This window comes from Schistocerca nitens, chromosome 3 (assembly GCF_023898315.1).
Source record: "Schistocerca nitens isolate TAMUIC-IGC-003100 chromosome 3, iqSchNite1.1, whole genome shotgun sequence".
Classification (NCBI taxonomy): domain Eukaryota; kingdom Metazoa; phylum Arthropoda; class Insecta; order Orthoptera; family Acrididae; genus Schistocerca; species Schistocerca nitens.
The window spans coordinates 621,726,690-621,751,229 of NC_064616.1; the positions used below are offsets into that span (position 1 = coordinate 621,726,690).

The following is a 24,540-nucleotide window of genomic DNA, read 5'->3' on the forward strand; positions in this document are numbered from 1 at the left end:
TAAGACATTGACTGTGAATATTGTACCACAGACACAGTTCCTTTGACTGTTCAGAGATGTCACTAAACCCGCCCAAAGCTGTAAACAACCTTGCATGAGCAGTGCCTATTAGATGGAGGGGGTCTGACAGCCAATCAGTTCCAGTCATTCCACCAGCACAGAGGTACACAGCTCGTGTTGTCTGTAGTTCAACCATGCCTAGACGGTTAATACCGCAGTTCAATTGCGTACGCATTGTTATTTGTGCCAGGAAGGGCTCTCAACAAGAGAAGTGTCCAGGTGTCTCAGAATGAAACAAAGCGATGTTGTTCGGACATGGAGGGGATAAAGAGAGACATGAATTGTCGATGACTTGCCTTTCTCAGGCTGCCCAAGGCCTGCTATTGCAGTGGATGACCGCTACCTATGAATTATGGCTCGGAGGAACCCTGACAGCAACACCACCATGTTGAATAATGCATTTCATGCAGCCACAGGATGTCATGTTACGACTCAAACTGTGCGCAATAGGCTGCATGATGTGCAACTTCACTTCCAACATGCATTTGTAACCATGACACCAAGCAGCATGGTACAGATGGGCCCAACAACATGTCAAATTGACCGCTCAGGGCTGGCATCACGTTCTCTTCACCAATGAGTGTCGCATATGCCATCAACCAATCATTGGAGACATGTTTGGAGGCAATCTGGTCAGGCTGAATGCCTTAGACACACTGTCCAGAGAGTGCAGCAAGGTGGAGGTTCCCTGCTGTTTTGGGGTGATGTTATGTGGGGCCAACGTACACCGCTGGTAGTCATGGAAGGCGCCATAACGGCTGTACGATACGTGAATGCCGTCCTCCGACTAATAGTGCAACAATATCAGCAGCATATTGGCGAGGCATTCGTCTTCATTGATGACAATTCGTGACCCCATTATGCACATCTTGTGAATGACTTCCTTCAGGATAATGACATCACTCGACTAGAGTGGTCAGCATGTTTTTCAGACATGAACCCTATCAAACATGCTTGGAATAGAATGAAAGGGGCTGTTTATGGACAATGTGACCCACCAATCACTCCGAGGGATCTACGCCGAATCGCCGTTCTGGAGTGGGACAATCTGGGCCAACAGTGCCTTGATGAACTTGTGGATAGTATGCCATGACGAATACAGGCATGCATCAATGCAAGAGAATGTACTACTGGGTATTAGAGGTACCAGTGTGTACAGCAATCTGGACTACCATCTCTGAAGGTCTCACTGTATGGTGGTACAACATGCAATGTGTGGTTTTCATGATCAATAAAAAGGGAGGAAATGATGTTTAAACTCTTCAGACTTTCCCAGCAATCTAATGACATCTTGGATTGTCGGGTGTTCTGATGGATATCAGTGTCGTCTGATGAAGGTTACAAGCTACGTTACCGAAATATTGTGCAAGCATGATGCCGATATCCGGCAGAACACTTGACAACCCAAGATGTCAATGATGTTTATGTTGATCTCTATTCCAATTTTCTGTACAGGTTCCAGAACTCTCAGAACCGAGGTGATGTAAAAGTTTTTTTGATGTGTGTATATTCGACCAAATGCTACAAATCTGGGAGACGTCTTTTAAAGGACAAACTGATCCAAACAACACCTTAACATTCAAAGTTTCCAAAACATGGCTGCAGTGGTTCAAAGGGGGGAATTGTTCTCGCATGTATGAAGTTGGAAGCAGATTTGTTGGTGATGCTTTATAGAAAATAAAGCTGATGAGTTGGTTATGGAAGCAAGGTGACCTATTCGAGAGTAAAATTTTACACAAGAGCAGATAATTAATGCATATCATTCAAGTTACAGTAAATAGTTACAAACTGATAGAATGCTTGCACTAAGGGGGCAAAGATAGTTTACGGTCCTGTCAGTTCAGTGGCAACAATCACCCATTCATATTTGATTCACACATGTTATTGTGATGGATGTCACCCTTCTATGTTCTTGTGTTGGAACCCAGTAGGAAATTTCTGGCAATCACGACACTCGATTACCCAACACGAAAGCATATACTAGCAATTACCAACATAAAAAAGGGATTTGAAGGTGCTCCTGAAACAGGTTGCACAGGAAACAGATTTGCATAGGAAAGATCAAATTCTTCTTTTGATTGATTCTTGGACAACAAATAAAGATGATGCCCTATACAATGAGACAGTTCCAGTGACTAATTTCACAAGCAGCTGATCCATGTAAAAAGTACTGGACTGGTACAACCAGAGAATGTTTTCTTTTTTTGTCGATTCAAAAAATACAGTATGGTTTATCACAGATAAATAGTCCTACCATCCACCGTTAAAGCATGGCAAAGAATACATTTTCTTCACAATCAATTTTTCGTGAACTTCCACACTCTGCCATCTGGATTCAAACAATTGATCTGATTTGCTTTCTTCAAATGTGGTTCAACCAACAAACATCCACGATCATTCCCAACACCTTCTGAATACTGTTTCAAGAGTGGTTTAGAAGAATGTTCCAAAGAGATCTGTATTCAGCTTGTCTTCATTTGAGGTGCTCATTGTGAAAGGCTATGGGTTACTTATTAACCTTCATGTCTACTGCATTTCAGGTACCATGGGTGTGTAATTTAGTTTATTTCCATAATTTAAATGTTACTGAATGCACTTGCTCATTCATCTACAATATTCAGCCATGTTTGGGCTATTCTGCATGAGGCTCTCTGTCTTTATGTGTACTTATAGTCTATATTTGGCAGCTCATAGCTCATGTTTTTTGCCGATAGCAGGGTATGTATATTTTGATATTGGCTATTCAACACACTGTATTTATTCAAATTGTGTGCAAAAACTATAGAAAGAGAAGACATCAATAAGAATCAGATGGGAGATACGATACTACAAGAAGACTGTGCCAGCTCTGAAAGACCTAAGTCAAAACAAATTGACTATAGCAGACGACATTACCTTAGAATTACTGAGATCTTGGGAGTGCCAGTCATGATGAAACTATTCCATCGTATGTGCAAGGAGAAATACCATCACACTTCACAAAGAATGTCATGATTCCTACTTCAAAGAATGCAGGTGCTGACAGGTGTAAATATTACCGAACCATCAGTTTAATGGATGAAATGAAATGTCATGTGGCTAGGGCTTCCTGTTGGGTAGACCAGTAGCCTGGTGCAAGTCTTCTCAAATTGACACCACTTCAGTGACTTGCACGTTGATGAGGACGATATGATGATGAAGACAACACAACACCCAGTCCTCGAGCGGAGAAAAATCTCTTACACACCAAGGAACTGAACCCAGGCCTCTTCACATGGCATTCTGCCATGCTGACCACTCAGCTACAGAGGCGGAGAACTCATTAGATCATAGTTGTAAAATACTGACACAAATTATTTAAAAACGATGGAAAAACTTGAGAACAACAACAACAACAACAACAACAACAGCAGCAACAACAACTGGTCAGAGGGAGTCTTCTCATCAACAATGTGAATAGTGCACTCAGCTACATTGTACATGGTGTGTTCAAAACTGAAACTGGGTTTTGTCCATTGAGCTAACTGTTCCTGTGACATACTGGTTTCTATCTATTGAATTTCTTGAAAATTCTATAGTTTGTCTCTTTTACTGTGGCTGATTTTAATTATTCTGCAGATGTAATTGCTGAAAAACAAGTCTAATTATGTAAAAGGACTTTGCATATATAACCTTCAGTTTACAAATCCACGTTCAGTGAGATGTTTGGCAACACTGTTGAGTCACACTCAAACACACACAATCACATTGTGTTATGTTTCTTGTATATCAGCACTGGGTTCAGACAATTGTTAGATGTGGCTGCTTGTTTTCTACATTCATGGAGGCTCATCTTCTGAAGTAATTTAGAAGAAATTTTTCTTAGAGGTGTGAATTGTACAAATGCTTTTTGTTATATGTGAGGCGAGGTGACTCCAAAATCACAAAAGCTTAATTACCTGGTAAAGAAGTGCTATGATCACTATGTTAATTGTGAGGTTGACTATGACTGAAATATCCCTGCCCCTCCCATACAAATATTGTTTGACATGTGATACACTCCTGACAGCCCAATTAAAAGTACTGCATTAAAAGTATCACATCACATACTCTTTGCTACACCCAAGATTTGGCTGAAACAACCGTGGTGCACAAGACTCCTATTTCTGTCTGACAAAAATGCCTTAACTCACACTGAAAGTCAAGGAAACTGTGCAGTATCATGATATACTGCTACAACAGATATTTCACAGTGGATAATTGCCAGTATCAGTGCCATCTGCTAATGTAACAGTGAGTGAAGATGATATGAGGTGTGGCTATAAAATAACAAGACATGTTGAGACAGACTAAGTACACATGCCCAAACACAAACAACTGATAGCTGTCAAGCATGAAGCCTTCTCAGTCAAATGCAGCATCTCTAGCATCTGTAGACAAATCAGTGTGGCCGTGGCATTCATTTGTGTAAGAGCTGTCATTTTGTTTTGTCAGAAAAATGTAAGTGTAATAATAGAGCAAACTAAAACAAGCGTATGGTGAAGGCTGTTTACCACATGCCAGTTTCTGAGTGGTTCAAGTGTTTCCAAGATGGCCGAGAAGACGTTGAATATTATTCACTCCTCAGATGACCTTATATATATATATATATATATATATATATATATATATATATATATATATATATATATAATAGAAAGAAACATTCCACATGGGAAAAATATATTAAAAACAAAGATTCCATGACTTACCAAACAGGAAAGCGCTGGTAGATAGGCACAATAAAAAAAACACACAAACACACACACAAAATTTCAAGCTTTCGCAACCAACGGTTGCTTCGTCAGGAAAGAGGGAAGGAGAGGGAAAGATGAAAGAATGTGGGTTTTAAGGGAGAGGGTAAGGAGTCATTCCAATCCCGGGAGCGGAAAGACTTACCTTAGGGGTAACACACACACACACACACACACACACACACACACACACACACACACACACACACACACACACACACACACACACATCCATTTGTTTTTAATATATTTTTCCCATGTGGAATGTGTATACACTCGCGCACACACACACACGTACCTGTCCTTTTTTCACCCTAAGGTAAGTCTTTCCGCTCCCGGGATTGGAATGACTCCTTACCATCTCCCTTAAAACCCACATCCTTTCATCTTTCCCTCTCCTTCCCTCTTTCCTGACGCAGCAACCGTTGGTTGGGAAAGCTTGAAATTTTGTGTGTCGTTTGTGTGTTTTTTATTGTGCCTATCTACCAGCACTTTCCCATTTGGTAAGTCATGGAATCTTTGTTTTTAATATATATATATATATATGATAAAAAAGTAAAAAATAAATTAGGTAATCTTATTCGATCTGTCCATCAGTTGAGTATTCGATCGATTGCTGAAACTGGAGGAATTTCTGAAGAATGCATAAGGCAAATTTTACGTTAGCAACTTGAGAAGTGTGTGTAAAATTGATGCTCAGAATTCTCACAAACAAACAAAACGAAACTTGTGAAAATGTTTGTACTGGCACATTGAATATCATCGAAAATGATCCTAATGTCTCAAAAAGAGTGATAACATGTAACTAATCCTGGCTCTTCAATTATGATCCAGAAACTAAGTGCCCAACTTCACCAAGAGCAAAAAAAGCTTGAATTTTTGACTGTCCCTCCCCCCTCCCCCACAATAATCATGACATTGTTTATGGAAGATCAAACTATTAATCAACATTACTACCTTGAAGTTACTGCTCAAGTCTGTGAAAAAATAAGAAAAAATTATGCAAACTGTGGAAGAACAAGTCATGGGTTCTGCATCAAGACACAGCATCCAAGTGTTAGACCATCCGCCTTATTCACCTGACCTAGCACCATGTGACTTATTTATTCCCTAAGGTCAAATCTGCATTAGAAGGAACAAGTTTTCAGTCTGCTGAAGCAGTGGGAAAAAAGAAAGAAGTGACATGTGTCATCAAGGAGCTCACAGAGGAAGACCTCCAGCACTGTTTCCATCAAAGGAAAATTCACATCGAGTGCTGTAGTGATAGAGGAGGGGAGTATATTAAAGGTGACAATAACTAAATATTTATGTATTTGAAATATAATGTTTTACAGGAATAGTGCCATTATTTTATAGCTACACCTCATATGATGACAAATACAGTGAACTCAGAGGAAGAGATATGCATGCGAACCCTACATTTCAAACCACCTATGAAATAAATTAGCCACACTTATGATCTCATTCACGATTTAAATTTGACAAAGCAACAGCCTGCATTTTTGGTTTCCTGGTTTCAAAGATGGAATATTCTTTAATGCAATAGGAAAATAAGTATCTCATGACCGAAATATTGTCTTTTCTGAATAAAGGTGTCATGACTTTTTTGTAATGGTATTTGAATCATTTACAGAGAATCTTGGCAATGATTTCAGTGTAAATTAGTGAAGCCTGTTCATAGATTGTAGCAAAGTTAATCTGAACACAGTACTTCTCCACAAATGGAATAAATTATCTTCCATTCTGAATGTTCACTTCACCCAAAAGAGACATACGAGAACTTCAAAATGTTACTCAAGTACTTCATCAGGTACACAAATCACAGCTGCTCTCTATTTATGACAGGCAAAAAATGAGGTACAGGTGAGATGAACTACAGCTTGACAGAAGAATGTCACAAACACTCCTCCTGTTGAGCCCTAGCATGCCTAGCTACCACTTCTGCATATTAATAACTTGCGTTTGTCAAAAACTTTGCGAGTGCCACAAACAAAAAGCAACATCTTAGGTCCCGAAGATCAATCAAGCAAAGATGAAAGGAGTATTTGTAGGACCACAAATGGGAGAAGTAATTGCTGATGAACATCATCTTGATTTGTTGATTGATATTGAAAAAAAAGTATGGCTCTTCTTTCACAAGTGTCTGCAAGATCTTTCCCAACAGCCAAAAGGCAAAGAAATAGTGTAACATTATACATAAAATAACAAGATCCTACCACCATATGGAATGTAGCCTATCACATAAACTACATTTCTTTGTTTATCACTTCAATTTCTTCAGAAATAACCTTGATGTCTTTGATAACAACCATGCCAAATGGTTACACCAGCCATTTCTCACACTGAAAATTTTTGTCAAAGCCAAATAAGAGGCTAAATATTGTCCTACAATTGCTGGACCTGACAAAGAGATGTTTCTGAGGCTGAATATCACAAGAAAACAGGAAGGAAATATTTTTAGGTATGTTTCATTGCTATTCTTTACCCTTATTGCACATTTATTTGATTCCTTGGTATGCTGACAATTTGCTTGCTATTTACAATTTGGAAGTCTTGTTATAATTAGGTGTCATTTGTCAGAAACATTTAATACATAACCTGGCATGTGCTTAGCACAAAACCATTATTACACAAAAACTGAGGCCTATACAGAATTTCTGAAATTAGATCTGGACTGAGAGAAGAATTATCTTCCAAGTAGTATGTGTTTTGTCCTTGTCACAGAAATTATTTTTCTGTATATCAGTGTTGTTAACCAATATATGGGAGACAGTATGGAATTAGTAGGATATGAGGACAGCCACAGGTAAGTTGGCACATTTGAGTTGGCTCATGAAGTTTGCTCAGGGTGCGCAATTGGTAGCACATTGCCTATGAAAGAGGAGGAGGGGGTGGGGGGCATCCTCATCCATGTCTCAGTCTGGAATGCAGTTTTAACTCACTGTGTGTAATTATACACCTCCAGTTCTTCCTAACCAATGGATCTTTAAGTTTTTACACCATTTTTGTACCATTTAATTCTGTGTTCCCACTACCTCCCACACATGAATCCCACACATTTAAACAGCAGTAAAGTTAAAAATCATACAATTTTCTATTAACTGTTAGTATACAGTAAATGTCAAGTACTCATTGCTCAACCATAACATACTGCTTGTCATTCAAATTTCAACACCAGGAAGGACAGCAAATAATGAAATTTTGCTTAATTTGTATATACAGTCCAGTGGGAAGAATACACGATAAAACTTGCAGGTGAGATGGGGGTGCAGGATGCAAATTTAGTTCACAGAAATGCCATCACTGGCAGCAACAATGTCTCTCATCCATCTGGCTACAGTCAAACTGAGCGTAGATGTCATTCCTCGCTGCTTTAGCTCTGTGCCACAGTTCATGTCAGTCTCTCGGCAATGCATAATCAGATGTTTACACCCACTGAACTGACGTAGGTAAAGACAGCAGGGCAATATTGAGTCATGCATTATCTTGTTGGAGGACATCATCAAGGAGACCTCATGCATAGGTCAAAACAGAAATGTAACACCTACTGTCAGATTGTGCGAACGTGATCATTTGTATCCAATAGCACCCCATACCATCATGTTAGGTACTTGCCCCGTATGAGGATAAGGAATGCAACCTGATAATTTTCATTCTCCTGAGAGCCTTGTATGTACGAGGCTCTCAGGACACACACACACACACACACACACACACACACACACACACAGACAGAGAGAGAGAGAGAGAGAGAGAGAGAGAGAGAGAGAGAGAGAGAGAGGGGGGGGGGGGGGGGGGGAGAGAGAGAGAGAGAGAGAGAGAGAGAGAAATTGCGGTGTAGCACACACAACCGGGAGTTAACCGAAAAGATAATGTTGTGCCACTAGTGGTGTTTGGTGCACATATCTCAGGTGCTCCATCAAGGACCCCCCCCCCCCCCCAACAATGGTCACCAGGCTGAGAGTCAGTGACGGTCCAAACACTATTCCACTGCACAAGTGGATACCATTCTTACTGCAAACAAGGCCATTTCCTAACTCAAGGTAGGTGACACGGCTGTACGGTCATAAGAGATACGGAGTTCCCATGTGAGATTGAGTATGGTCCTCCTGAACACGTTGATTCCACATCTGCATGACAGTCACAGGATCCCACCCAAAGTGAGCAGAAATATCACGGAATGATAAACTGCAATCTCAATAGGTCACTATGCTGCTACAGTAGAATTTCCACACATGCTGGTAGGTATTTTTCCTTCTTACAAGCTGCACTACACCATCACCTCACAAGCAAACAACACTGAAAGGTGATTTATGTAGGAGATACCCGCTGAGTAATTATTTCTTACATACAGACTGTAGATGGCATTACTCTTAGGTAATTTATATGGTTGCAGTGAAATTCTACTAATTTGTATATCCATGTATGTAGTGTAATTCATGCCCATTTTATGTTTGTTGCCAACTGCCTCCATGGTGTTGCAATTTTAATGGCTAGAAGAGTACCTTTCTTTTACCTAATGATAGTACTATAGGGAATTAAAGTAGAAGCTTAACTACTACATGTAAGTATACAACTCCCTACAGATTAAAAGACACCATATAATTAATTTCAGCAACATTTATGAAGGTGAAGTTATCAGATGCCAGTTATGTACCTACCAATCTTGAAAAGAAAGGATCCAGCAGGAACATTAATTATCTCTGTCCGTCTGCACAGTTTCAAAAACACAGGCTTTTCAAAATGTCCAAAAACTCTGCAAAAGAAAAAATGGAAAACCAATACTACTAATACTCAATGTTATGCTACAAAATGAATCAATGAAAAATGAGAACACACTAATTACACTTTCCTAAGTCTTGTTCTTCTGTATTAATTGCATGATCATCACTTTTCCTATGATTTCTTCCCATGATTTCTTTCCATAACGATACAAAACATGCAGATTGCTTGTTTAGTGTCTTAATATGTACTGTATTCTCACCTTATACTCTGCAACATATATACAACATCAGGGGGGACACCTTTGTCTGTTTTGCTTGTAACATCCTCTTCCAAATATTCAGCAGGAGGTTCTAAGACCTTTTGAAAAATGAAAAATACATATATCAGGCAAATATTGCAGACACATCTCAATGCTGGGACTAAATTTAATGGTAAGCTTACACAACTGCTAACCTTAAGTTGTGTGGGTGTTGAATCCTTGCTCATTTGCAGAAGTATCTGCTTGGCAAATTTTGATATTGCTATTTTGCGCCTCTGGCCTTTCATATCTTGTGATGAGGCTACAGATTTCACCTGGAACACATATACAATAAGTTTATTTTATTTGTCATTTACATATAGCTACAGTAGAAGAATATGCCATTCCAGTTTATAATAAGTATTATTTTCAAGCACTAGGATACATGCTTCAAAATAAAAGTATCTAATTGATAAAATCTGTGTAGTTATCTGACACTGACACATCTGGGAATTATGTATGACTTTTACACCATCACCCATCAAATTCTTTAGGATTCACTAACCACTTCTGAATCTGAATTATAGAAGGATGTTGAAAGATTTCATAACCAATCTTAATTTCCAGGAAAACTGTAATGCACAAAAAAGTTGACGCACGTGTTTAAAATAAGAACAAACAGTTTTCAATAGCCTCTAATAATGGTGTAGTAGGTAGGAGTTGGTAGCTTCCCATTTAGATGGAGGTCTGGTTGCTGATTAAATTGATGGCACTGGAAGGATAGGCAGTAGATGAGAGCACTCTGAGCATCTATGGTATTATTCAGGTGGGACTGATATTGTTCAGGAGGAGGGGGAGTGGACACATCAGAGAGGGTCAACTGGAGCCACAACTCGAAAATTTCAAAATCTGTAGCAAGAAGCCCAACCTTAAAGGCCACCCAATGCCCACTTCATATTAATGTCAAATGGTCAAGTACATTGGTCATGGTGTTTCAGCCTTGAGCATTGAAGATATTGGTGATAATCACTACTGAATAAATTTTCACTTAGTTGTCTTGTTTAAGATATTTGCAGATACGAGTATCTTAAATGAAAGATAGCTGAATGTTTATCTGGTACAAACGTCATGTTTTCAACAACCCAAAAGTTGTTTAGAGCAACACAGTACTTTATTAGGCACGGTCCTATTGGAGGTGCTATGCTGTTGTCTTCCTTTAACCTTGGAAACAAATGACCCAGCTAATTATGGGGGGAGATATAGTTTAATGTGGACTCCAAAACACAGCGTAACATGGCATTTTTCTAATTAATAAATCATTATCAGAGCTGAAAAAAGTGGTAAGTGACAAAAATCCTTGAACTGACTAGAGATCAAACCCCAGATATTTGGATTAATAGTCTGGCACTTACAATGACACACTCATTTACCCAGTATCATACTAACAAAATACAGCTAAAAGCTCCGCCATACCAACCTGAAAAGATCTGCAGAAAAAGGTAACAGTTGCCGTATGTTCACGGGAACATAACGCAACAAAGGAGAGGAATGGGTAGACACATCTGGGGTACGTGAAGTATGCAACTGTAGGTCCCACAGGTTCATGTAGCACTTCTCCGTGATGTAGAACTAGAGCTTTCATGGCTGACACCAATTTCTCACAAGAAACATACAACTCGTGTGACAGGAGTTCTGTTGTTAGTAACTATGAGGGACAGGCAAAATTTAGTAGAAATTCATGCATCTATAAAAATACTGATGCACAAAGCATACAACAACTTCCACTATCACACATTAGCAAAACATCTTGCTGAGAACCAGAGAAAATTCTGGTCCTATGTAAAACTGCTATGCAGTTTCTATTCAGCTACTCACCAACTGGTCTGATGTCGTAACAGAAGGTACAAAAAAGAAAGATGAAGTTTTACATTTTGCATTTAAGAAAGCATTCGTGCTGGACGATCATAAAAATGTACCATCATTTCACAGCCACACAGACTCCTGTATGGAGGACATTAAATAGGCATCAATGACACAAAGAAGCAAACCAAAACAATTGAAAATAAATAAGTTGCCAGGTCAAGATGGAACCCCAATTCAGTTTTACAGAGAACCAGAGTTTGAGGCTGACTGCAGAGCAATTCTACTGCTGCCACTCTAAATTTTGATTAAGGACAGCAAAGACAAGATATGAGATATCAGGGCTCATATGTACTAGCATAGATAGTCGCTATTCCCTCACTCAATCTGCATGTAGAAAAGGGAAGGAAATAACTGGCAGTGGTCAAAGGTACCCTCTACCATTAACCATATGGTGGCTTGTGGAGTACAAATGTAGATGTAGAAAAGATTTTGCAATCTACTCAGGGTGGCCAGAATTGTGCACTCTGTAGGTTGGGGAGCCGGAGATGTTGACACACACACTTTCTGCAAGTGTATAATTTCCCAACATTGCTTCTTACTGATTTTTAATTATGTAGCCTACCTTTGCACATAGCTGTTTGGGCGAAATCAAGATTGTCATGGAAAGATGGACCTGTGCCACACTGAAGTGGCCAAGGGATCCTCTAATGGCAGTCACAAGTTTTCAGACCTCAAGAGGGTTAGTTTCAGGTGGTTGGATGAGAGAGCGTGCTCTTCTGCAGCATATATCACTTTTTTATACCTTTAATTCTGGCAATTGTTGTCAATGCCGAAAGTCATTTTAGAGCTCAAGGCTAGCCAATTCACACAGTAACTGAAAGTTGGGGAGGGAGAGAATGATTGGGTAATGATGACCATCCCATTGGCAGGTTTTCCATTTGAATAAGGGCATCCATGTTCACAATTAGTTGCTTGATGATGCTGCCTGCCTCTACATGAATTATATGTGCTATCCTACAGTAGATCATAGATGGAACTTTCCTAATGATACGAAGGGTGGGAGGAGCTGATCTATTAGACTGGATACATAGAGGTGTAAGAACTCTTCATCTGGTGGGAGGTACAGGTTAATATAGATCAGTTAGTTTATTGAATATTAATATATGTATAGCTACTGCATTTAGATTAACATTTAGGGGCACTGGTTAGCTATAGATGTGCAGGCCAATATATAAAAACCTCCAGAAGCTTTGTCAGTATTATACCTTGTGCTTTAATTTCTGATGGAAGGTTTGTAGTCTGCAACATGTAAAGTTTCTTGTGGCATGGCACTGAATTATCAATAGGTACATAAAGAACATTAACAGAGGATGAGGAAGACTGCAGAATGGATGATGTGAGAGCAGCACGAGTGAAGTGGGGGTCATGGGGATAGGGGTAGAAATGGGTGTGGGACTGGGGTAGCGGAGATAGAAGCGGGAAGGATTAAGATATTGGAGGATGTGATGCAAGGCAATTCCATCTAGCTGGTGTCCATCTAGCAGTTGGTATTGGGAGGTAAGAAACAGATGGCATGGGTATGAAGCAGCCATTCAAATCTAGCATAAGGCCTTCAGCAGTTTCCTGCCACTGGTCTACTCTGCTCTTGGCCACAATTTGACAGTGGCCACATCCATTAGGATTGACAGCTATTTTGTGGCCACGCTGACAGAAGTTACAACAGAGACTATACAAAATGTGATTACTTCCAAGGTGTCTCTGCCACTGATACAATAGAATACGCCTGTGAACAGCACTTGTATCGTGTCCTCCTATACTAATCTGTTTATCGGCCACCTAGATAAAACCTTCCTAGCCACTCAAAATGTCAAACTCCTTGTCTGGTTCAGCTCCCTGATGATATCTTCATAATCTGGACACAGGGCCAAAGAATGTTACCCTCATTCCTCCATTGCCTCAACAGTCAACACCTTCTTTTCCATCTACTTCACCTGGCCCCTTCAACCCAGTGTGCCATGTTCCTGCGCGCGCACACACACACACACACACACACACACACATCCCAATCAATCCAACACACTATATAATAAAATCAAGCTCACTAGCTATCAACTGCGTCTGTCATCCCCTACACATACTAAAAAGTCTCGCCCATACGGTCTCACCACATGTTAACTAGCAATGCACTGCCTAATATGCTGAAGGTCTTAGTAGGGCCTTCATTGCAGGCATTACCTCTCAAACATAATCTGCAAACAGATTTCCTGTGCCAAATCCATATGTGCTCCCAATCCACTGACCACCCCCATAAACCAACTATGAAGGAGCACCTGCCTAATCACCAAGTATCACCCTGGACTGGAAAGACTTAACCACATCCTCTGACATGGCTTTGGTTATTTATCATAGTGCTTGGAGATTATGAACTTTCTACTTTTTTTGACATTTAACACACTTTCACTCTACCAGTGACTATCATAAGAGAAAAACACTATGTTGCACTGTGCAGAATAGGAAGGAACTGGTTCACATAAACTATGGCAACATGGCAGAGAGAGGAATATGTAACAATGAATAAAGAACTTCAACTTGGACACATTTCAGCAAATTGCAGCTATCATCTTTTGAGAGGGTATTACAAAATAGAAAGAACATCACCCACAAAAAACAGTGTTACTCTTCATGAGGCCGGATTATTCAGTGGCAGCAAAACTTCTCAGATAACATTAAAGAGAGACTTCAGTTTCATATATAATAAAATGAATGGATGTAGAATTGATATGGAATGAAGTAAAATTTTTGTACAGTTCTCCTGATTTTTATTAGATGTTATGAAAATACAGTTTGAAGACATTACATTGTTTGATGAAACAAGGACAAATGTCAGTCATTCTGTCAGAAAACACTCAACATATGAAAGAATGGTATGGAATTACTGTTGCTGAAGCAGGAAAGGAGAATTGTCTCATATAACTGAACACTTTAGTTAGCATCAAATGTTTCCTGAATTATAAGACAACTAAAGCAAGTGATTATCATGAAGATATGAAACATAAGTTCTTTCTAATTTTTTAAAGAGACAACTAACGGAAAATGTAAACAGGCAACAAGTAATTGTTATGGATAACGTTCCATACTAATCAACTGTTAAAGACAGAGCTCCAAATTTGGAACGGTGAGGGGGGGGGGGGGGGGAGATAAAAGAAAAAAACCTTGTTGACTCATTAATACAACACAGTGCCTATGTCGAAGTTGATATTCAGAAGGTTGAATTCTCAAAGTTGTAAAACAAAACACATCACTGTTCCCACAGTATGTCACTGACAAAGTTATAGAAGTACAAAGTCACAGGGTTGTCAGTCTTAAATCATACCACTGTCAATTTAAGATCACTGGAATGATTTTGGCACAAATCAAATACAAATAATAAAAACTTTACTGTTGCACAGACACAGACAACAAAAAAATTGTCGGAAAGCATGGAAAAGAGAAGTGAATGTGAAAAATTAAATGGAAGATATAAAATTATCTGTAGGCAGTTCCGTTAATATCCCTGCCAATGACCGATACTGACAGCAACTCAGAGGCACTACAGCTTGCAGTTGACATCACCCCAAAGGAGGCCTATGTGGCATGTCATGCAGGCTGAGCCACTTGTAGCAACAGGCAGGCAGACGTGATTGAGTCCAGTATATTATGTTGCATGAGCTACCATTGCCTTTTACCCAGTGTTCTGCTCCTGATGAAATGGATTTGTTTACAGATTAGATGTTTATTTAGCAGACAGAAAAATTACAATTACTCTGACAAGGACCACAGCACAGACAACAGCAGTGTCAAAGAAGGAATAGACTCTTAACTGAGTGGAGTCTACCCACAGCTGAAAATTCTTATGTTTTTCAGTGTTTGCAACCATGATGTGTTTTTTTATATTTTGAGTGACATGCTTCTATTGTGTTTCCATAAAATTTCTCATCCTGTTGTTAATAACCACTCTTCTTGTCAGGTGTTTTATATGTCACTAATATCCACTCTTGTGCCCAAGTGTGTTATATGTGGACTAATCATCATCATCATCATCATCATCATCATCATTTCCCCTTCATCCAGCCTAAGGCCAAGTTTAAGACATTTATGGTACCTTTCCACTTTCCTCTGTCTTTCCACCAGTCTCCTTCTATAATTATTTTGTTACAGTCCAGATTCATTCTTCTTAAACTTGTCTGAGTCAGTCCATCTTGCTCTAGGTCGCCATTTTGCCCTCAAACCTGGGCTGCATCATTCATTTTGGTATTCTACCATCTTCCATTCTCTTTACATGTCCACACCATTTTAACCTTTCATTCTCAACTCTCTCATTCGGATTTTCTATCCCAATTTCATTTGTAACATCTTTATTTCTCACTCTGTCTCTCATAATTTTCCTTAACATACTTCTTAAATATTTCAGTTCACTTGCTTGGATTGTACTCTCCCTCTTTGTGTTATTTTCCCATTCTCTAATGCAAATGTCAGTACTGGTGTAACATATGCCTGGTACAATGGTTCCTTACACTTCATCAGCCCACCCTTCTCCAGGCTACGCCCCTCACACACTGGTAAAATGCACTGCTTTGTTCTACCTTTTTGCTAAAACCTTCCTCTGCTCTTGAGTTTTTCATTATCACACTGCCAAGATATTTAAAGTTATCTACAATTTCAATATTCTGTCCTTTAATGTTAATTTGCACCATGTCTTCTTTGTCTCCTCTGGTTACCACACAGTCTTGCTTTTCTCAATACACAATCTCATTCCACATCTCTTGATCTTTTCCTCTCGATCTTTTCATTTAAGATGCCTATTTGTTCTTCAGTTCTTCCAACTTGGGTATGGACACAGCTGAAGCTTATGATATACACTGCTTGAAGAATTTCAGTTGTTTGTTTTCAGACTCCCTTTCTCTCCAATGTTTCCAATATATTTTCTTCTGGGGACACTATCATAAGATTTCACTAGGTCAAGAAATGTCATCGCCAGCTCTTTCCCATACTCCCAATGCCTTTTCATCAACTCTCTCATGCTAAAGGTTGGATCCACTGTTGATCTACCATGTTGAAAGCCATAACTGCTCCTCTTCTAACTAATCTTCCACTTTTCCCTCAATCTTCTTTCCAGAATCCCCTCCACTGTTTTCACATCTTTTCCTTACTTTCCTTGGTTGCATTACTAGCTCTCCATTTTCCCCTTTCAATAGCTTTGTGAAATGCCTTCCTTCCCCTTACTCCTTGTAATTCCATATTGCATCCTTTTACCCACAGTCACATACTTTTCCACCTCGTGTGTGAATTCCTTCCAGCTTTTCCTCTTTTCTCCCACTAACACTTTCTTACACTTCTTGTTACTTTCCTGGTATTTCCTGTTACTTTCTATCTCTGTTCCATTCACGCCATGCTTTCTTCCTTTCTTTTACTGCTTCCATCATATGCTCATTCCTCCACGGTGTCTCCTCATCCTTCACCCTTCCAGCAGTCATACTGCCACAGGTTTTCTCTGCATGGCTTAAAAATGTCTCTTTGAACTTATCTTATCCTATTCCTCTTCCACACTTTCACATTCAGTGCCTGGGGTTTTAAGCTTAATTAATTCCCTGAACTTTTCTCGTACCTTCCTATCTTACAGTTTCCACAGCTTTACTTTCTTCTTCCGTTCTATCTGTATTCCTTCCATTTTACTCGTCTTCATCTCTGCTACCACTACTTGATGGTCTCCATCAAAAGCTTCTCATGGTAGTGCAGTTCCATCCATCAGCTGTCTAAAATTTTAGTTTTCAACCGGGAAGTAGTCAATGACCATTTTTGGCCCCCCCCCCCTCCTCCTCCCCCCCCCCAATATCTTGTTATCTTTTGGCTATTTTTCTTCCTGAAGCATATTTGTTACCCACAATCAACCCATTTCTTTCACAAAAAATCAATCAATTTCTCTCCTTCCTCATTTTTTCCCATATCTGTATGGACCGATTAACCCTTCCTTCCCTAGGCTTTCCTTTCCCATCTGTGCATTTACGTTACCCATCACTATCACTTTCACATTAATAATTTCACTAGGAACTCCTTGATGTTCTCCCCTATATTTACTGTCTGTGGTGTGTGTACTTGAATACAGTTCTTCACTCCATTACTTTTACTCAGCCGAATCTTCTTCACCCTGTCACTTGTTTACTGCTTCCATGTATTCCTCTGGGGTTCATTTTACTATTACACAAAATCCATTTTTGACCTCTTGTCTGCCACTCCAATAAATTGTGTATTCTTTCCTCATTTTCCTCCTCCCTCTACCCTTCCACGTGACTTCACTAAGCCTGAACATTTCTACATTTTCCATCTCCACAAAGTCTATCAGCTCTTCTGCCGTCCCAAGTCAGGGTCCTCACATTAATGATGCCCACTTTCAATATGTTGGTAACTACTCACCCACTTCTCAGAACTCCCCAAGAATTGCATGTCACCTACAGGATATGCCCTAATCTTTTCTGAGGCTGGTTTTGGAGCACCATTCCATATGTAGGCTATTTGACGATGAGGCTGCTACTCCCGAAGGCATTTTACAGCTACTACCAGCATAGGCTTAGGTCGCTCCTAACATGGAGAACAGATATATTTTGTAGTAACTCCTCTGGAGCACAGATGCTTCTGGTAATATTATACGAAGACACTTCTCCCACTTTTTCCATCACTGAGACTTTTGTATTCTCTTTTGCTTTCTGTGGACTATTATGAACAACATATACTTAATGCAATTAATTTTATTTTAATATCATTATTTGTTGAATATAGATGAAGTGTTGAGATCTGTTTAGGCACGCTTTCTGCACAAAATATGCCACTTAAACATGGAAGTACAAACCAGTTTCTTTTTGCTGAAACATACAAACAATGAGATTCAAGTCTCATAATATTCACTGAGGGCCTTCCTGAAAGTGTTAAGGTTATTATGATACCACAAAGATAACTCAATATTACACATTATGTGAGAGCATCTAAGTGTATTCAATTACAGAACCACACTGCTGATGATGTCACAGCAACATTGCTGGTTAGCACTAACCACATGCACACTGCCCCTTCCTATGTGCAACTGCACTCAACTATCAATCACTTTCTTATCTCAATTCACAAACAGAAGAAAACTGTAGTAACACTGGGAAAGAAGTGGCTACCTGTCATTCCTCAACACGTGCATACATAAGTTCTACAGAATACTAAATAATGCACCCACAGTTAGCCATCTAGGGATCCTGATGATTACAATATTCTGTAAGAGATTTCACTGAACAACTCTGGCAGCATTCTGCGCTGCATGGTAGCTTACTGAAAGTGTCTGAGGAGGGGGGTGGGAGTGGGTCAGTTCTCAGCAACCACAAGGATACCCCATATTATTTCTGCCAAATGACCCGTGGACTACAATCTGTAAAGTCCATTAAACCTGACACAGAATAACAGAAGCACAAGGAACATTGTAGGCTTCAAATTCTGTCAGATTTGTTGTGAACATTATTTTGCTGAAACACTGACTACCCAAGGTCATTAAAAATGGTTCAGACAAGTTTGTGTCACATACTACCTGTCAATCTGAAATTCGTGGTCTTCTGACAACAACCGATTATGCTCACATAAATGCCAATTAAAGTAGATGAGATATGATGTTGCCGTTCATGTTGCTCACCTACAAGCATGTCAACTAAGATCCCACACAAGTACTACTCTTAATGCACAAACATTGAATTGAATTTGATCCTGAAGGCAATGCAAACAACAATTATGTACACTGACTAATTACATGAACTTAGGAGTCTCAAAGTTAGCTTCACTATGAAAACAACAAACTCAAATGGAGTGTCATCAATCTGAGGCATATTTTCAATAAATTATCAGCCTCATGATCTCATTTTGATCTGAGCTCCCACCTTATAGTTAGCCTGTTGGAGAAACTACTGAAATAGTTCTGGGCTGTACTTTGTAGCGGTATAATTATACAATTACACTTACATTATGATGTTGATGAGACATACCATTCAAAAATGAATAAAAATGTCACACATCACCTACATTCCTCATATGAAGCCATACCATACAACTGAAGCTCAGAATGATTATAGTGCACCAATTGATCACCAGAAAGCTGTGACCACTACACACAAAGCTAAGAAACAAGAACAGTCGCATGCACCCAACAATTTTACAGATGATGTCTCTAAGAACAAGACAGCAGAAGTTTGTCAATTCCAGTTCGTGACAACTAAGACAAGAGACAGAATGTAATGGATCAGTACGTGATTTACAGACGTAATCGGTCTAGCGGCAGGTCACTATTATTGTTCACACATGTGAACAGTTCAGAAGTAATCTCTTATCTTGCAACAATGGGGGGGGATCCTTTGTTTCAAACCCATCTCAAACAAATTATTTGACCTTAACCTGGTAGTCCTAAGATGTTCTGTAATCTATAGAAAGAGTGTCATTTTCCGTGCCTTAAGTATTTCTATAAATAGTATGCAAACTACAAGACTATGTACCATTTAGATAACAGAATTTTGTTGTAGTCTGAAACCTGCATTCCACTGTCTCCAGTAACATAACTACATAAACATGAAAACACGCTAATGAAATAAGTAAGTCCCATAAAAATAACCATTTTTCCCAGTAAGTTTTCAGGGTGAGCCACAATATAATGGAGAATGTACCCAACACTTGCACTTCAGAAACTAAAAATCACCTCTGAAATTTGATACAAGGGTTTAGCTAAGTATTCTGCACATTTCACCTGTTTGGCTGTTCACTATACATGATCGCATCAATAAATATTTAAGCTACAGCTTGATTTGAACAGCCTGACTGATTTCAAAGGGGACTCAAAGATATCTACACAATCAGTTTTACATGTTCTCCTCTTAAAAGCAACTGGATTCACATAGACTAAATGAGAATCTGTATAGCATGCATGAAGAAAGAAAAAAAAAATGTCCACAAGAAAGAAAGAGTTGAGTGAACACAGTAACACTAATGCTTTGCCAATAACAAGTTCATAAAGGATTAGAGCACTAGCTCAGATCAGACAGTAGTGCAAAAACCACATTTTGTTCCCACTGTCTGTGTCAGAAATGCAAGGAATTACTTAAAACCAATTCATGCAGAGTGTGCCACAACAGTGCACACATCCATGTACAGTTGGACCACTCCATGTGGCAGTGCCTACCATGCTGCGCATTGTATTTATTCTCACCAATGAGCTCTTAAAATAAAGTGCAATCTTTATATTCTTTATTGCTGAATTTCTGAAAACTAGATAATATTACAAAGAGGAACATTTCAGAAAGAGCTTTTGTGTGATATATTTCAAAACAAGATACAGCACACAGCCCCACATCATACTGTTTAGAGTAACGCAGTTTCTTTTATTATTTGTTCTTGCTGCATATGATGAATCTCTTTACAAGTCCACATTGTTTCACTGACAGTTCACTGTTGCTTGGAAAGTGTCTTTCTCAAAGCCACACTTTATTTTCCTTGCCTGATCAACAATCTTCTGGTATTTTCATTTCTTGATGGCATGTCTCTAAAATCACTCTAATGAGGCTGACATGAAATTTGATAACTGAAGTATTCTTTCCAGTGCAAACCTTGTAAAAAATGTGGGACTTTAACACACACATGCCTAAGTAATAAGAAAAAAAAACAGTTTTTTGTACCATTTATGTGTTTTGTGAACTCATTCCACTGAGCTAAGTAGCATGCTGCATTTGTCCACTGCTGTAATCCAATGCACATTGTGGTTTAAATTTTTCAGTACTAGTTTTGTTGTCTACTTTCCCTGCTGATTTCATTTCAGCGGTATGCCATGTCTTCAACACACAAATCATCTCTCTTATTCAAAGCCATCACAGTGTCTGTCGACCCAAATTCTCTCTCCCCTCTTTGCATTTTGGCTTCAAATTTTAGCACACCTTCCATGTTCATGTGAACTGTAACTACAGCATTTGTTCCTCTTTCATGAAAACAATTCACATATGGTATGTGCCCTCTCCCCAAATAAGGTTCCTATAGTGTTGTCACAATATTGCCAGTAATTCCCAAATAGTCTTCACTGACTACGATGTCACACTTTGCACCATTAAAAACTAGAAAGTCAAGCATAAATTCTATTTCACACTCACACTGAACAAATATTTTTATACTAAAAGTCATCTTTTAGATGGAATGTACTGTTTGTAAGCCAAGCATTCCTTGAACAATACAAGCTTTCTGGAATCTAGTGAGTGCTCTTCTGAACTAACCCTCTCAGGCAAGAAACAACTGATCTTAAACATCCATAATGGATGAGCTTTTTCTGATATTATTTTGTACAGCTTATAATCTTGAGTGTGAACACTGTTATTGCAAAAATGCAGCATTCGGTGTAACCATACATATCTGTCATGTTACATTATTTCACCAGAAATTGGAGATATGAGAGAGGATCATTAGATCAATATCCAGAACATTTCAAGATTTCAGTTGTCGACTTGAGATGAGTTACTGCCAGGAAACAATACATTTCTGCTATATACATATCTTTCCAGCCCCTCAAACAGCTTCTCTCATAAATAGAAGTACTTTGCACCACGCAGGATCTGTTAATCTTATCTACAATAATTGAGACTAATTTCTCTGCAAAGATGTCTGATAAACTTGTAATGCACAAGGGTTTTCCAGAATTATAGGAGTCACATCTGAATGTGCTGTGTCAAAATTGTAAACCCTGAGTTTCAGCTCTTTTCTGTACCATGAAATTTTTCCACAAAGTTGCCTTTCTTCACTGGGGCACGTTATCTTAATCTCTATTATCACTGTCAGTAGCACTTCTAGAAGATGAAGTTACGCAATGAGAAAAGCAGCTTTCCAGCCCCTAAGGCATCGGAGGACAAGAATGAAGAGGCACAGCGTACTCAGTTTCAGACAAAGAGTGACAAAACTAACTCTCACTACAACTTTCTGTGAGAATATATCCTATTTCCTCCTCAGACAACACACACACACATTTTCAAATACAATGGAACAATACACAGCAGGCCACAAGATCGACAAACTGCAGCTCCTGCCATGTGAGTCACATGGAGGAACAATTAGTAATCCCACAAACTACCTGTAGAGTTACAACAGAGTATTACGTCACTATCATTTATTAAGAAAACCACAAAATACATATATTTGGCATTAGCTCTAGTGGCACACTCAGCTCCTATCGAATATATACATTGTTAGCACTAGAGGTATGATGACTGCGCGTGGATATATATTTCACTAGCAGTTAAAGAGTTAAATGCATTTGAACTGCTCCCCATAGTTAAGGTCCTTAATACATACTCAGGTGCTACCCGATCAACTCCCATCTTCAGCGTAACATAAATATAGGATGAGAAAAAATTGTGTTCCTGGTTCTTCATTGTCAGACATTTCAATAACAGCTACCAAACTGTCTTCTGTAGTATACTAAGTTCTAGGCTATATCATCGAGTGTCAAAGTTTCACTTACAAATGCAACTCAGTTTTTAAACAATTACAGCATTTCTGAAGTATCAGCTAATGGACCTACTAAAAATTGGATCTAGAAATTATGCAATTTATACAAACATCAAGAGCACTGATAGCTATAAACACTCTGCTTGTGGCCAGATCTCTTTTTCACTGCTCCTGCTACATATGCTACCAATGAATGGACAAACACAGTGGCTCGTGAAAGTTTTCAGTTGCTGCTGTCACACGGGAAGTGTAAACCCAACAGTCATAAATTGTTGCAGCTAATTGGATTCAGACAGTTTTTGTCAGTTCGATGTAAGCCATGTGATATGTGGTGTACAAATTGAACATTTGTAAAGGAAAAAAAAATGAGTCTCCCTGTACACCAATACTGGCATTATTATAATGCACTTTCTTATTTAATTTCAAATTTCTGAAATCATGAACATAATTTTGATACACCTTCTACAACGCTACATGGCAAAAGCATCCAACAAGGTGGTCACCCCACACAACGAATATATGCACACTTCCTAGCACACAAAGCAGAGAAAGACAATGAAAAATTCATTAACTAAGAATTTGCCAAGAAAGCTGTTCATGGTTGCTGCACTGCCCATAAAACACAGGACAGAGACTGACTGTACTGACTGACTGACTGACTGACTGACTGACTGACTGACTGACTGACTGACTGACTGACTGACTGACTGACTGACTGACTGACTGACTGACTGACTGACTGACTGACTGACTGACTGACTGACTGACTGACTGACTGACTGACTGACTGACTGACTGACTGACTGACTGGACTGACTGACTGTACTGACTGACTGTACTGACTGACTGACTGTACTGACTGACTGACTGTACTGACTGACTGACTGTACTGACTGACTGACTGTACTGACTGACTGACTGTACTGACTGACTGTACTGACTGACTGTACTGACTGACTGTACTGACTGACTGTACTGACTGACTGTACTGACTGACTGACTGACTGACTGGACTGACTGACTGGACTGACTGACTGTACTGACTGACTGTACTGACTGACTGTACTGACTGACTGACTGACTGACTGACTGTACTGACTGACTGACTGACTGACTGACTGACTGACTGACTGACTGACTGACTGACTGACTGACTGACTGACTGACTGACTGACTGACTGACTGACTGACTGACTGACTGACTGTACTGACTGACTGTACTGACTGTACTGACTGACTGACTGTACTGACTGACTGTACTGACTGACTGACTGTACTGACTGACTGACTGTACTGACTGACTGACTGTACTGACTGACTGACTGTACTGACTGACTGTACTGACTGACTGTACTGACTGACTGACTG

General features: G+C 39.3%; 1 protein-coding gene across 6 annotated transcripts in view; it reads right to left on the reverse strand.

Annotated features, from left to right (window-relative positions):
• The window catches only part of LOC126248562 (neuropathy target esterase sws), a 228,076-nt gene that overhangs the window by 190,593 nt on the left and 12,943 nt on the right, over positions 1–24,540 (reverse strand). For all 6 annotated transcript variants that reach the window (XR_007545508.1, XR_007545507.1, XM_049949654.1 and 3 more), the window contains exons 4-6: positions 9,990–10,109; positions 9,796–9,893; positions 9,473–9,567 (exon numbers count right to left, since the gene is read on the reverse strand). Coding sequence is in view for 4 of the 6 variants with exons in the window: in XM_049949654.1 (XP_049805611.1) it covers positions 9,473–9,567; positions 9,796–9,893; positions 9,990–10,109 (313 nt within the window). In the remaining 2 variants the exon portion in view is untranslated. The remainder of the gene's footprint in view (positions 1–9,472; positions 9,568–9,795; positions 9,894–9,989; positions 10,110–24,540) is intronic.